This window comes from Amphibalanus amphitrite, unplaced genomic scaffold, assembly GCF_019059575.1.
Source record: "Amphibalanus amphitrite isolate SeventyFive unplaced genomic scaffold, NRLGWU_Aamphi_draft 000358F_arrow, whole genome shotgun sequence".
NCBI lineage: Eukaryota > Metazoa > Arthropoda > Thecostraca > Balanomorpha > Balanidae > Amphibalanus > Amphibalanus amphitrite.
This window is the reverse complement of record NW_024881852.1, coordinates 178,409-194,421: the sequence shown is the minus strand read 5'-3', so window position 1 is coordinate 194,421 and position 16,013 is coordinate 178,409. Positions and strand designations below refer to the sequence as shown.

Genomic DNA, 16,013 nt, shown 5'->3' with positions numbered 1-16,013 from the left:
GCAAAAAATTAAGCATAAATTTTAAGTGGTTTTTATTTTATAACAATTTTAAATACTGTCTCAAATAGCCCCACTGTCTCAAATAGCCCCACCTTACGGTACCGAGAAGAGCACGGTATATAAAGAACTGAGAACAGTTTTGCGGGGACAGGGCAAGGACAGGGTATCAGCATGGATTAGAGATCCATGGTATCAGTTTATCTTATCACACAGCGCTTATCAGCGGTCCAATGACGTATCACCTGCGAACCAACCAAAAGTTTGAATCGAATAGTTCCAAAACTCGCTAGAATACCTTCAATTTTATGTCAAGATGTATTCTTTTTGAAATATACCGCATTTCAAATGTGTTTAATTCATATATAGTTTCTGATGTTTTTCATATTTTTAATGCATTAATTCAATAAAAAATGCATTTTTAATGCATTTAAACATACATTTAAACATACATTTACAACACATACATTTAACAAACATACATTTAAACATACATTACATCAAAAACATACATTTTTTAATGAGTTCTATAGCGTCATAATATATGGAAGATCGATTTACAATCTACAAAATTGTCGACAAAACTAAGCCGTAAAACGCCGCCAAAGATCGTGCCGCGCAATGCCTTGGTGGTAGAGTGCAGTGAGTGCAGTGATTGATGATGCACAATTGACATAAAGGGGATACTCGGGGTAAGGTAAATTTAGCTTATTTTTTGTTGTAACCTCAACATCCTATAGACATTATCCCGGTTTACATAGCATATTTGACGAGGCTCTAGCTCGTTAATTTGGCGATAATTTCGATGCAGTGGTCTTCATATATTTCGAGGGGATCATTTTGTAAATTGTTAAGCACCATTGGCATCTTTTGCAACATCACGGACGGAGATATAAGCTTGCAACAAACCCTATGTAAACTGGGTTTTTGTGGTGTCTTGCATGTTAATTCTCAGTAATGTTCCATTAATTAAATGCTGATTTTCGCTACCTTGACATGACACATTTTTGTCTGCGCAACTCGTCATTCTTCTACCTTTTTTTGTTGTAAAACTTCATTGTGTCTAACCAGGAACTTTTTTGGATCGATTCAATCATTGATTCATTTGATTTTTGTTTGATTCAATCACCGTTTGATTCCTTAAAAAAATTGGTGAATCGATTCCTTTTGATTCAGAGAATCAAAAAACAATAAAAGGAATGATTCACGTTTGATTCAGCCAATTTTTTTTGAATGATTCTTTTTTGATTCAATTAAAAAATAGAATATACAAAATATCAGGGATAGTATTGTATTTGTTGTGTTCTTTTTGTTGTCATGTAATGGCAGTACTGTTAATATTTGTTGATAATGAACTATGTTCGTTCATTTCATTTTTTTTTAAAGTTCATGAATCATTAATTTTTTTGATTCAATCAACCCTGATTCCCAATACGTTTGATTCAATCATGGCATGTGAATCAAACAATCCTGACGGTGAATCAAACCTTTTTGATTCAACAAATTTTGTTTGATTCAATCCAATTGATTCAACCACAGATGAATCAAACACCAGTCTGGATAGCAGCGTGCTGCTATCACCGATGAAACAGGGCCGAGGGCATCATGTATATCATTTGATGCGCCTTGACGAGCTGAACACAATGAGACCATCCGCGCGGCTGTATCTTGTTCCTGTACGGAGTTTTGGCAAAAAACCTTTGGTGACCTTTGATGGCGTCACATGACCTTACAGCTGCCCAACAGCAAAACAGACCTCAAGGCAGTGAAGGTTGATCGTATATGAAGTCATGTATGGTTTATGGGGCCATTCTGACCCGTTTTAGTGGTAAAAACAAGGAGTTGATTTTCCTCCATTGACTTATAATGGGAGGTCGAGAAATTGACCTGACCTTAGGTCATCGATATCAAAATTGCGAGATATACAAATTGTAGCTACTAATGACCTTTATAACATCCTGCGACTTTCAAAGGCCTCCGACATCTACTGTAGCTCTGGCACAGTGACAAAGTTGCAAAAAAGTGACTTGAGGTTGGGTCATTCAAAGTGACCTGGTACCTGACCTTAACCCTATTCCTGGCGGGGGGGGGGGGGGGCCTCAGGAGCCCCCCCCCCTGAGGTTTTTTGGTTATATCTCCCAAACGCGTTGAGCTAGGAAGCTCAAATTTTCTGACTTTTCCTAAAAGGCTTCTACGCAACATGTCTGAAAATTTTGAGTTGATCTGACCTCAGGTCAGGTCACCAGAGGCGGTTTGGTGACGCTACCTCAGAAAAGTTTGCAATCACGCCAGAGCTAGAGTTTTTGACCGATCAATTTCTTCTCTTCAGGGTTTAGTTAGGGTACCAGTATGTGCAATTTGTATATCTCGGAATTTTGATATCGGTGACCTAAGGTCAGGTCAATTTCGCGACCTCCCCATTATAAGTCAATGGGGGAAAAATCAACTCCCTGTTTTTACCACTAAAACGGGTCGGAATGGCCCCATATACCATACATGACTTCATATACGATCAACCTTCACTACCTTGAGGTATGTTTTGCTGTTGGGCAGCTGTGAGGTCATGTGACATCATCAAAGGTCACCAAAGGTTTTTGACCAATAACTCCGTACAGGAACAAGATACAGACGCGTGGATGGTCTCATTGTGTTCAGCTCGTCAAGACGCATCGAATGATATACATGATGACCTCGAGGTCACGTGACCTGAGGTCAACCTTTGACCTTGACCTTTCGAGGTCAACATATATGTCATTCGATGCGGATTGACGAGAGGATCACGATGATGCCCTTAGTTTGTTCCTATCTTGACTAATTCGAAAGTTATTCGAGAAAAACTCTCTCCATATCTAGTGCCGCCATTTTGACTTTTTCGACCCCTGTGACGTCATCTTTGACCTGACCTGAAAATGACCTTAGTAAAAATTGTAGATCTTGGCCGTGCGTATCCGATGCCGTTTACCGCTTGTCGCTATCTTGCTTCGTTCTCGAGATCTCAGGGGGGGGGCCGAATCGGCCCCCCCCGCCAGTTTCTTGTCCCGGCGGAGCCCGCCAGGAATAGGGTTAAAAGTTAGGAGGTTCGAACTTGCACACCATGTGTAAAATTGATGAGAGAATAGTCGTACCAAATTTCGCGGTGCGTACGCCGTACGGCGCTACGCTCCGCGGTTTTCCCGCTATCTCGAAAAACCTCAGGGGGGGGGGGCGGATATCCCCCCCCCCCCGTCGATGTGCGGGTTAAGTTGAAGTTATCCTCAGTACTGGACGTGGCACAGATCCATAACCAGCTTGGTTGCATGGCTCCGCACCCACTCAACCAGTTGCTAGTCCACCCTGTTGAAGGGACCCTAGACTATGTTCCTGATCTCAAACTTAGGTTGGACCAGCTGGGCCTTGAGCAAGTTTAGAGCTGATCTGTCAAGCAAGTGGAAGGATCGACACATCACTACCATCACATAAGATCCCTTCCTTATAGCCAAAGCAGCCCGCTTCAGCCAATTGATCTGAACGTCTGTGGGGGCGCCAAGGTCTCTTTCAACTTCTGACTCTGTGACAGTTGTATCAGCCATCCGCTATATGTGGTGCTGGTTGCCCCTGCTGATGTGCCAGACTGGAGAATACATGCTAGGTCAAATATGTCTGGCGTAGTGGCCAAATTGTGCCAAAAATTTCAGTGCACGTCCAGCGTAACTTTGTACCTATGCGCCGAATTCAGCGCATGGCGGCCGCTGAATTTTTCGGCGAATGGCGGTCATCATTTTTTTTGCGGCACGCTGGTCATTTTAGCAGCAGATTCGCTCGCTCTGGAGACGGTTCCGGATGAGACGGCCTCCCGCGGTCGTCGCGTGCTCCGACTCGCGAGCCGCCCTGAGTCTACTCAGCGGAGGAGCGGCCGCCCAGGTGAGGCCTCCAGCCTCAGTGCGAAGAAAGGTATGGAAGACCTTGTTGAATATCACCAAGCGTCGTGCAGTACCTAATCCTGCAGTGGGTTCCTGCCCACTGCGGGATCGAGGGGAATGAGCGCGCGGACGACCTGGCGAAATAAGCGGCCGCCCTGCCCTCGGACGCCCGCTCGCTGACCCGAGCGGTTCAATGTGCGGCCTCGCGTCAATAGCGCGACAACTGGCCCGAGTCACTATTCAAGCCACTCTTTGGGAGCACGCTGCCGCTCCCCATCCCCGGAGAGGACCGGGAGGCCGTCGTTTCGGTGCACCAGATGAGGGCTGGCGACTGGGGCCGCTCGCTTCAGTACGTGCACTGAATCGGCCGTCTTCCCTCCGCGGCGTGCCAGCGGTGCCCGGACAAACGGTGCCCCGCGGCGCTCTGCGCCGTGTGCTGAGAAGAGGCTGATATCCTGGAGCACGTGCTGTTCCGCTGCCCGGCCTTCGCTGCCGCTCGCCAGCCTCGAACCCACCGCTCCGCCGATTTTTGTGGCTCCGGAACTTTCAGCCCGCGCATTGTTTCTCAGCACAACAATACAGTGCGCTACGCGTATTGTGGTATTGGATCAACTAATTCGGACGCTCAAACATGGGACAGCGTCCAAGGCCCCGGAACGCTCTGTCTGGTTGATATAGCCTCGGTCGGTAATGTCGGTATATGTGCACAAGTGCTTTATATAAGTCTTAATTTTGGCGCAAATAGGCACCCAGCTTCCGGCGCAAATCATGCAGAAATATTAGCGCAGAGTCGCTTGCGCCGAATTTCAGCGCATGAGGGTCTCACGGGCGTCTGGCATAGTGTACGGATGTTTTCCAGTCTGGCTGATGTGGAGCACCTTGCTCCTTCCAAGAGTTAACAACCTGCAACCTGTTTGCCAACTCAGTGAAGTGCCATGTTGTGGTCCTTCTGTAGAGGTGCCGACTGCCGAGTCAGACAGAACAATGAACATATAGGTCAATAGAGTTTGCCGTCATCTACAAATATCTTTATCCCACATGTAACCAGTGGCCCCAGCGAGTCATTCACATACGGTGTGGAGGACCTAATGGAGCAAGGACTGAACCCTGGGGAACACTGCTTAGTACAGAAACCCAGCCTGACTTCCTACTTCCAACAGTAACTCGCTGCTTCCGCCCTTCTAACTAGGTAGTAGGTATGCACCGATCTATCTGAAGATTTTGCCTCTGATGTTGTAAGCCTCTACTTTTCTCAGTAGCCGTCTAGGTGGGACCGTGTTGAACGCCTTGGCCACGTTTAGCCGTTTAGGTATATGACGTCAACAGGCTGGTTGCTCTCGAATCTCGATCATGATCTCCATTCATTGACTGTTAGCATCAGCTGAGCAGGGCAGGACCTGCATAGACGGACCTGTATCTCCCGTGCATCATTTTCTTCAGTCACTTCAATAATACGCCAGTACAGCGGTTCAGCACAGTACTACTTACCACAAGGGCCAGCATGGCAGTTGGCACCATGCGAATTCCGCACCACGGTAAATCTGCATCGGACCGCGTACCGGCAGAGTGCCCCGATGGCGATGCCCATGAGATCTTGTCAAGATTACCATCCTTTGCAGTCTGGTTTCTCAGCCTTTTTTCGGTCTTAAATTCGAACCGGAGGACCAGGCATGACATGGTCTCGAGGAACAGTTCACAGGTCAAAGGTTATTTAGGATAGGGTAATGAAATTTACAGAGTAGTAGGCGTAAATTTCGTAACATTGATGAACTGGAAGGTACTGAAGGTTTCGCTGCGATATGCCGCTTTTTGCGCGAGTTATTCGCGAAAACCGAGAAGAAGGGGTCCGTTCGAACCCCCCCCCCCCTCACACACACACGCACACACACTCTTTACGTACGACGGTCAATGTACACACTGAGCAGTAATCGCCACGCACTTTGTATGTGGATCACTCTTAAATGTAAATACAATACAATACAATACAATACTGACTGCAAACTGCAATTCCATGTCTACTGTCTAGGTATCTCAGTTTATTCTTAAATCCGGACCACCCTAGGCCTGCAACGATTTATTGGTCCATATGCATGCCTGTTTGTACGCAAGGTGTGCAGAGAAGGTCTATGGTTGGTCACTAATTGTAACGTTTTCTCTGTCGTTTGTTACAGCTGCGAGTAACCCATAACAATAACCAGATCATGTCTGACAAAATGGGAGGTCTGCCGAGCGGCGTTTACGCTGCCGAGGGCATCCAGAAGCGCCGCTACCGCAAGGGCCGTGTGGAGTTCCTGGTGAAGTGGAGGGGCTGGAGTCCCAAGTACAACACCTGGGAGCCGGAGGAGAACATCCTCGACAAGCGACTGATCGACGCCTTTCAGAGCAAGGAGAAGGAGCGCGACGGCGCCACGCCGAGCCGGCGGGGACCGCGGCCGCGCCGGCTGCGCGACTCCGAGGACCGCGCCTCGGCTTCGGAGCGCGCCGACGCCGAGGAGCCGGCCGAGCCGGAGCCGGAGGACGAGCCCGAGGAGAAGCCGGAGCCCGAGCGGCCCGGTAAACGACGCGCCGAGCTGCTCAACGATGCTGGCAAAATCGGCGTCACCATCTCGACCACCGGTGCGCGCTCGCCGCCGGCCAAGCTGGCCAAGCTGTCGCCGCGCCGGGCCTCCACCGAGGCGGGCGACGCGCCGCCCAAGTCGCCCAAGATCAAGATAATCCCGCCGCGTCCGCCGGAGCCGGGCGAGCGGAGCCGGCGGCGCGCCGAGCCGGCCGACGACCAGCTGGTGCTGCCGCCGTCCGAGTTCTGGCGGCGCGTCAACCCGCTCATGGACCACATCGTCATCACGGATGTCACCGTCGACTCCGGCACGGTCACCATCCGCGAGTGTCCAACCGCCGAGGGCTTCTTCCGCGGCTCCCCGGCGCCGGCCGCCGCTGCCGCGGCCACGAGCCCCGCGATTCCCGCGGACGCCGCCCCCGTGCCCGCGCCCGCCCCAGCCTCCGCCGCTCCTGATGCCCAGACGAACACTAATGCCGAGTCGGGCCGGCAGCCTGCTTAGTGGCGTTGTGATGGCTCCCGGTGTCTCGGTGGCCTCCCTCCGCTCTGCGTCGTGCTGTGTGTGCGCGGAGGAACCCAGTGGAGTGTGAGCCTTGTATAACAGTAATCGTGAGCTATTTTTGATGATTGTATTGTGCGCATAGTGGTTGTGTGAGGGCTCTTGATCAAACCGGATTGTTTGTTGCTGTCGCTCGCATTTTTGAACTGTGCGTGTCATGGTCACGCAAAAGTATCATGAACTTTCTTCGTTGTGCTTCTTTGGGTGCATACATTCGGAAGGAATTCGACGTACCCCGCGCTGGCGTACCGGGGGTTGCGTATTTGGGTGAGCGGTTCGCGATCGTGGGCAGAGACACATGCCAATGAAATCGTGCGAAAATGTAATCGAAGCTAAGCAAGTCAGTTCGCTGAACTATGTGTGTGGTCTTTCGCTTGTATGGAAGTAAGGTGTTCAGGGCGCCTGGGCTATCTCGAAGGGAATGCGTGGTTGGTGAATTGCCTACCATGGAATTCGTGACAATAAACCAGCTGTGTATGATGTATCCGGCTGTCCCCGCCAGACTGGTCGCGAAGTAGGTCACCGGGAGGAAAGAACAATGAGGTCGAGCGTCTGCCCACAGGCGCGGCGTGTACTTTGAGTTCGATGTATACCATGCTAAGGCTGTAAGCGCCGCACTTGTACAAAAAGCTGCTAATAAACTGTATGGTCATCAGCCAGTGCCGTGGTGTCTGGGCGTATGTGATCTTTTGAACCTTACCAAACGTTTTTTTACCAACATATTATTTATCTATTAGGTACCAACTACCAGCCTATTAAGTACCCGCGGTTGCCGCAAACGCTGCAAACGTGTGTTGGCAAGTCTAGTCTAAACGGTCGTGCCACGTGGAGGACATGGGTGCCTATATTGTGTCGGAACTATTACAGATTGCTTCTAGTTTTATTCACCAACGGGCATAAAATATGGATAATCTCATCTGTGGAATAGCTAGTCCTTTGAAGGAATATTGCCGTCCGCTGGTCCACTCTCTTCCAATCTGTGTGCCGGACTTGTCACTTGCGATTCAATGCCGTATCAAATAGGGTAAGTTGCCAAATATATGATTTTCTGGAGAATGTTAAGCGTCCTGAAAAGGTATAATTTCTACTTGCTCTTATATGATTTGAAAAAAGTATTCAGTCAAATGTGTGAACTACACCATGGGTCTCAAAATGTTCAAAGCAAATAAAATACTTTCCCTTCGTGTAATGCCTTTATAGGTAATAGGTAGGAAAATATGGCAGTTATCAAGAACTATAAAATATAAGGACAAAATCAAATTTCCATATAAAATATCGGTAGGCAGACAACTGAACCAGTGCCAACTGAACCAGGGACAACTGAACCAGTAAAACTGAACCAGGGACAACTGAACCAGCGACAACTGAACCAGTGACAACTGAACCAGCGACAACTGAACCAGCGACAACTGAACCAGTGACAACTAAACCAGGGACAACTGAACCAGTGACAACTGAACCAGTGGACAACTGAACCATTGGACAACTGAACCAGTGGACAACTGAACCAGTAGACAACTGAACCAGTGACAACTGAACCAGTGACAACTGAACCAGTGACAACTGAGCCAGTGACAACTGAACCAGTGACAACTGAACCAGTGACAACTGAACCAGTATGACAACTGAACCAGTGACAACTGAACCAGTATGACAACTGAGCCAGTGACAACTGAACCAGTGACAACTGAACCAGTGGACAACTGAACCAGTGACAACTGAACCAGTATGGCAACTGAACCAGTGGACGACTGAACCAGTGGACAACTGAACCAGCGGACAACTGAACCAGTGGACAACTAATGTCGTACTGCGCTGTATAGGTATAAGGTAGCGCGTGGCTGGACGGACGGTCTGTGCCAATCTGCCGGTCTGCCAAGTGCCAATTGATCTGTGTCCGATCTATTATAGTGTACGTCCGAGAGCCGTACGACGGCTGACAGGGCTGACAGAGCCTGGTGTTCGCGAACTGGTTTGGTAACCGTTACGCCCACCTGGGACGCCCGAATAGTTAGCAACGTATAAATAATATTCACTTTGATGGCCTAACTCGGGGCAGACAGGGCACGCAACGTGGGCTTGGCAGAGTTCAGCCCTCCTGGGCCCAGAGGAATCTCCGGTATATAAATGGAAGTCACTGCTCGGGCTAACATCGGGCTTACGCCAAACGTCGCACAACTAGGGCTCAGGGCTAAACAACGGCTGTCCTGAGCTCGCCGAGAGGGCATATACCTCCGGCAGAGCATGGGCTTTAGTCGGCGTTTTTGTGTCATACGCCGACTTTAGTCTTTAGCCCAAGCGCTAGCCGACTTTAGTCCAAGCGCTAGCCGGCTTTAGCCCGACTAAAAATCTCGGGCAAGCCGCACTTCAGCCTGCTTGTGCCCGGAGTAAAATTGCTTGCTGGGCTACTGGTTAGTGGTTCAGTTGTCACTGGTTCAGTTGTCACTGGTTCAGTTGTCACTGGTTCAGTTGTCCACTGGTTCAGTTGTCCACTGGTTCAGTTGTCACTGGTTCAGTTGTCACTGGTTCAGTTGTCACTGGTTCAGTTGTCTACTGGTTCAGTTGTCTACTGGTTCAGTTGTCCACTGGTTCAGTTGTCCACTGGTTCAGTTGTCCCTGGTTCAGTTGTCACTGGTTCAGTTGTCACTGGTTCAGTTGGCTACTGGTTCAGTTGTCCACTGGTTCAGTTGTCCACTGGTTCAGTTGTCCACTGGTTCAGTTGTCCACTGGTTCAGTTGTCCCTGGTTCAGTTGTCACTGGTTCAGTTGTCACTGGTTCAGTTGTCCCTGGTTCAGTTGTCCCTGGTTCAGTTGTCACTGGTTCAGTTGTCCCTGGTTCAGCTGTCACTGGTTCAGTTGTCCCTGGTTCAGTTGTCACTGGTTCAGTTGTCCTGGTTCAGTTGTCACTGGTTCAGTTGTCATGGAACCAAAATATCCATGAAATATCTCATGTATTTGTGAAATTACGTGCTATTTTATCTTTTTTTGTATCAAAGATGAATTAATTTGAATGATCTTTATCATTGCAAAATTTCATTTCTTGTTTATGGTATATTAATCACGATTGTAAGCAAGCAAACAGGGCGCGAAAACAGAACGTGCGCAACATCTGTAAAAAGAGGGAGGCTTGCGATTGGTCGGTACTATGGCATCTGCATATTTACGTCTGGACAACGAGTTGCGTTGGAGAGGCCGGAAATAGTGGCGATTTCAGGACCGCAAGAATGGACCGTCATTGGAATGATTCTTTTTTAAACCGTGCACTGTTTTCGGCCGGAATTTAATAGTTACTACAAAATATTTTGTAATTACGTTTCCACCAAGAATGAATAACATCAGGGCTAAATTTTTAATACTATTGCCTTTTGTCAAGAAGCATATAGTGCTGTTATATTGCAGTTTTAGCGCGTTTGTTACAAAATATGAAGCGAATGAGGGAAAGCTATGCTAATTGCTCTTGTCCATCCACTAAAATTTATTAAATATTTTGCTTTGTGTATTCCAAAAGGAGAGGGAACTATTTCATTTGTGCCTTCATGTCAGAATTGAAGGTGGATCATTAAATTTTCAACGCAGTTTACAAACAAGCATTTGGTCTTTCTCATTTATAAGCAGTGGCTAAGAAAAGGTTGATCAATCCTGAAGTTCAGTCATCGTACCTCAACTTGGCAGCAAGATCCCCCAAGGACAGAGGATATATTGTATACATGTCCTGTTAATCAAAGCATTTTTGTGCCTTCAAAGGCTTAAGTTATCTGTGGTGTGTTCGGAGTTAGGCTATATGGCCGTTTTTGTTGTATGTTTATGTGGAGATTGAATATAACTGTGACCCTGTACTTGTTTGTATACTTACGTGCAAACAGGGAACAGCACATTCACATAACATACTCACCTAGCACCTAACTCATAGCTGTACCCTTCAGGATCTGTACTTGTTCATGTCTCGAGCATTAACAAAGCACTAAGCTTAGTAATCATTTCCCACATTTTCTGAGCATCTAACATGACATACAGCAGTGCTGAGCAGCTTCAGAGAAGAAACACTTTATATGCACAGACTCACACCAGCCACCCAATGAGCCAGTTCCTCAGTTGACTGTTTCCCTGGACACAGCTTGGCAATGTGAGCTAACTTTTGGCAAGTTGAAGGTTAGCAGGTAAGATTGAGTTAGGGTGAGTACCTACCTATAATTGGGTGCTACTGCCATGCAGGTCTTGGGTAGGCTGCTAATATGTGTGATGATTAAGGTTAGGTCAGCTGTCAGGTCAGGTTAGTCAGGTTCAGGTATGCTCATTGCTCAGGTCACATTTTTATGGACATTTGGCAAATTAAAAAACTAACAATCTGATCTAAGCTAACCCGACTAAACATACACAACTACTGACTATAGGAACTGAGCACCTACCTACTTGTGCCTACATCTCATACCATGTCAAAGTAGACGTCCTTGGTGGAAGATTACCGTCAGTACTTTTTATCCCAGCCCTGTGAAGAAAACTAATACTTCTAAGCTCTGAGTCACTGCTGGCCATCTACAGGAAGAAACGCTGAGACTGAGAGCTTTGCCATTGTATATTGGATCAATAATGACTGACTATCACGAATGACTATGAACACATGATCACATCGTTGCATGGATTGTCACATTGACAATTTTACTACAATCCTTTTTTCAAGAAATACAGTGATGATGATTAACATCAAAATCAACATAAAGTGGATTTAGTGATCCAAGTTTTCTCCTCCAGTAGTAATGGAATGATCGCATGTTTCATTTGCCAGACACTGAGTACCTGATGCACATTACAATCTGCATAGCATCTAAGCATAGTAAAACTGCTCAAGTCCATTCATTCTAGATTTTAACTTGATGGTTAGCACTAATTTATCTTGCTGTTGTAAGTTATCATTCAATATTCATACCAATTCATCAATATGCGCTCATCAGTCAACATTTTCTGGCATGATCCTGCTCAGCGTGCTCTTCAGTATTGCTCCAAGGTCTGCAATATTATAGCTTGTTTTGGACAATAAGCTCTTTTAATTTTACTTTTTCTTGCTGATATATGAGCCCGATCAATTTGCGTTTATCAACCAAAATTTCATAACTTAAGTTCAACTTGATATTGATATTGCTCAGTAGTCAGGAGCAGGACCTCTGTCAGCCTCCTGGATACTTCAGATTGTTTTCAGTCAACATGCTTCTTAAATATGATATAAGTCAATCTTAAGGGATTCAAAACATCCAACAAAACGACGTACAAGAGCAAGAAAACCACCAGATAAACTAAAAAATGGCCTTGGAACAGAGCCAAGTGGTGCTCCATTTGTTTGTTGCATATTTACGTCTGGACAACGAGTTGCGGGGAAAAGTGCTGATTGTGTTGCAGTTTTAGGAGCCGGTGATTAGGCTGGATTTTTGGGTTACTTTTTCGTTCCGATTCATGTATTACATAGTGTTTGGCTTTTGAATATTTTAGTTCTTTCAGATAAATATTACTTGCCTTACAACTTTTGTAATAACGTTTCATTTTTTATAAGCCGACGTTCAGAGTCCTAAAAATACATCAGCACTACAATCAATGTAAACAAACAAATGGAGCACAACTTGGCTCTGTTCCAAGGCCATTTTTTAGTTTATCTGGTGGTTTTCTTGCTCTTGTACGTCGTTTTGTTGGATGTTTTGAATCCCTTAAGATTGACTTATATCATATTTAAGAAGCATGTTGACTGAAAACAATCTGAAGTATCCAGGAGGCTGACAGAGGTCCTGACTCCTGACTACTGAGCAATATCAATATCAAGTTGAACAAGTTATGAAATTTTGGTTGATAAACGCAAGTTGATCGGGCTCATATATCAGCAAGAAAAAGTAAAATTAAAAGAGCTTATTGTCCAAAACAAGCTATTATATTGCAGACCTTGGAGCAATACTGAAGAGCACGCTGAGCAGGATCATGCCAGAAAATGTTGACTGATGAGCGCATATTGATGTATTGGTATGAATATGGAATGATAACTTACAACAGCAAGATAAATTAGTGCTAACTATCAAGTTAAAATCTAGAATGAATGGACTTGGGCAGTTTTACTATGCTTAGATGCTATGCAGATTGTAATGTGCATCAGGTACTCAGTGTCTGGCAAATGAAACATGCGATCATTCCATTGCTACTGGAGGAGAAAGCTTGGATCACTAAATCCACTTTATGTTGATTTTGATGTTAATCATCATCACTGTATTTCTTGAAAAAAGGATTGTAGTAAAATTGTCAATGTGACAATCCATGCAACAATGTGATCATATTATGTGTTCATAGTCATTCGTGATAGTCATTATTGGTCCAATATACAATGGCAAAGCTCTCAGTCTCAGCGTTTCTTCCTGTGGATGGCCAGCAGTGACTCAAAGCTTAAAAGTATTAGTTTTCTTCACAGGGCTGGGATAAAAAGTACTGAGGGTAATCTTCCACCAAGGAACTCTACCTTGACATGGTATGAGATGTAGGCACAAGTAGGTACTCGTAGGTGCTCAGTTCCTATAGTCAGTAGTTGTGTATGTTTAGTCGGGTTACCTTAGATCAGATTGTTAGTTTTTTAATTTGCCAAATGTCCATAAAAATGTGACCTGAGCAATGAGCATACCTGAACCTGACTAACCTGACAGCTGACCTAACCTCAATCAGTCAGTCAACTGATCAGTCGGTCAGTCAACAGTCAACTGAGGAACTGGCTCATTGGGTGGCTGGTGTGAGACTGTGCATTTAAAGTGTTTCTTCTCTGAAGCTGCTCTGCACTGCTGTATGTCATGTTAGATGCTCAGAAAATGTGGGAAATGATTACTAAGCTACTTAAGTGCTTTGTTAATGCTCGAGACATGAACAAGTACAGATCTGCAGGGTACAGCTATGAGTTAGGTGCTAATTGCTAGGTGAGTATGTTATGTGAATGTGCTGTTCCCTGTTTGACCGTAAGTATACAAACAAGCACAGGGTCACAGTTATATTCAATCTCCACATAAACATACAACAAAAACGGCCATATAGCCTAACTCCGAACACACCACAGATAACTTAAGCCTTTGAAGGCACAAAAATGTTTTGATTAACAGGACAGGTCTACAATATATCCTCTGTCCTTGGGGGATCTTGCTGCCAAGTTGAGGTATGATGACTGAACTTCAGGATTGATCAACCTTTTCTTAGCCACTGCTTATATACGAGAAAGACCAAATGCTTGTTTGTTTTGATTTACAGGACATGTATACAATATATCCTCTGTCCTTGGGGGATCTTGCTGCCAAGTTGAGGTACGATGACTGAACTTCAGGATTGATCAACCTTTTCTTAGCCACTGCTTATAAACGAGAAAGACCAAATGCTTGTTTGTAAACTGCGTTGAAAATTTAATGATCCACCTTCAATTCTGACATGAAGGCACAAATGAAATAGTTCCCTCTCCTTTTGGAATACACAAAGCAAAATATTTAATAAATTTTAGTGGATGGACAAGAGCAATAAGTATAGCTTTCCCTCAAGTTAACTTCTGGCACTGTTGATGAATTACACTGGCGCTTATTCGCTTCATATTTTGTAACAAACGCGCTAAAACTGCAATATATCAGCACTATATGCTTCTTGACAAAATGCAATAGTAATAAAAATTTAGCCCTGGTGGCATTCATTCTTGGTGGAAACGTAATTACAAAATATTTTGTAGTAACTATTAAATTCCGGCCGAAAACAGTGCACGATTTAAAAAAGAATCATTCCAATGACGGTCCATTCTTGCGGTCCTGAAATCGCCACTATTTCCGGCCTCTCCAACGCAACTCGTTGTCCAGACGTAAATATGCTTGTTTGTTTACAATGATTGTAGTGCTGATGTGTTTTTAGGACTCTGAACGTCGGCTTATAAAAAAATGAAACGTTTTTACAAAAGTTGTAAGGCAAGTAATATTTATCTGAAAGAACTAAAATATTCAAAAGCCAAACACTATGAAATACATGAATCGGAACGAAAAAGTAACCCAAAAATCCAGCCTAATCACCGGCTCCTAAAACTGCAACACAATCAGCACTTTTCCCCGCAACTCGTTGTCCAGACGTAAATATGCTAAAGGATGATGGTGAAAACAGGGTGCCCGGGGCAATTTGATCAAGGCTCTTGAAATTCATTTGCACAGATCACCTGACAACCAGCGTGTGTAAGGCGTACAAAGGGGGAGAACTTCTAAATAGCCACGTGACTACATGCACCCTGCGGCACCGTTTTCACCGGCGTCCGTCATTAAGGCCGGCTTATCTAACGACCAATCAGGACTGAGGGAACTGCTGTCTGTGCGTCACCTGATCAGCTGCCATCTAAGCCCTGCCTTTTTTCCACAGGAGCCGCAGAAACTTGAGCATTGAATAAGGCCCTGGATATTGTTGATCATGTGCATTTGCCATAAATTTAAGTTCCATCAATGCTACATCACACCTACAGCATACACAAAAGTAAATTTCTACTGAATTATAGGTATAGCCTTGTGTCTACCAATCAAAAGAAAACTGAAGGAAAGCAAATCCTATTGCATCTGTTTGAACTTGTCAATTTGTAAACTCAACATGCGAGCGAGCAGGGTTGTTTGCAGAAAAATCTGACCCAATGTAACTTGTAAGCCTAGATGCCATGCATATTTACGTCTGGACAACGAGTTGCGGGGAAAAGTGCTGATTGTGTTGCAGTTTTAGGAGCCGGTGATTAGGCTGGATTTTTGGGTTACTTTTTCGTTCCGATTCATGTATTTCATAGTGTTTGGCTTTTGAATATTTTAGTTCTTTCAGATAAATATTACTTGCCTACAACCTTACAACGTTGTCCAGACGTAAATATGCCATCCTTTATGACCCTGGGAATCGTGGCGGCTTCAGAGTTCAGACACTTGTACAGGGCGATTGTCAAGCATGATAGATAAATGTGCAATATACTGCAAGTCTGCAATGCAACCGCACTTAGC

At 45.4% G+C, this 16,013-nt stretch overlaps 1 protein-coding gene across 2 annotated transcripts; it reads left to right on the top strand.

The window, feature by feature from the left end:
- The first annotated feature begins 458 nt into the window (after positions 1-458).
- Positions 459-7,672, top strand: LOC122389459 (chromobox protein homolog 7-like). 2 transcript variants are annotated; one of them, XM_043381561.1, is made up of 2 exons: positions 459-689; positions 6,068-7,672. In XM_043381561.1, the coding sequence occupies exon 2, from the start codon at positions 6,098-6,100 to the stop codon at positions 6,953-6,955; it is 858 nt and encodes a 285-aa protein (XP_043237496.1). In that variant the 5' UTR covers positions 459-689; positions 6,068-6,097; the 3' UTR covers positions 6,956-7,672. The 2 variants fall into 2 exon arrangements, with proteins under 2 accessions (XP_043237496.1, XP_043237497.1); XM_043381562.1 differs by having other exon boundaries at positions 596-694.
- The last annotated feature ends 8,341 nt before the right edge of the window (positions 7,673-16,013 follow it).

Coding starts and splice junctions, on each gene's coding strand:
- LOC122389459 (XM_043381561.1), top strand. CDS start 6,098: ATGTCTGACAAAATGGGAGGTCTGCCGAGCGGCGTTTACGCTGCCGAG.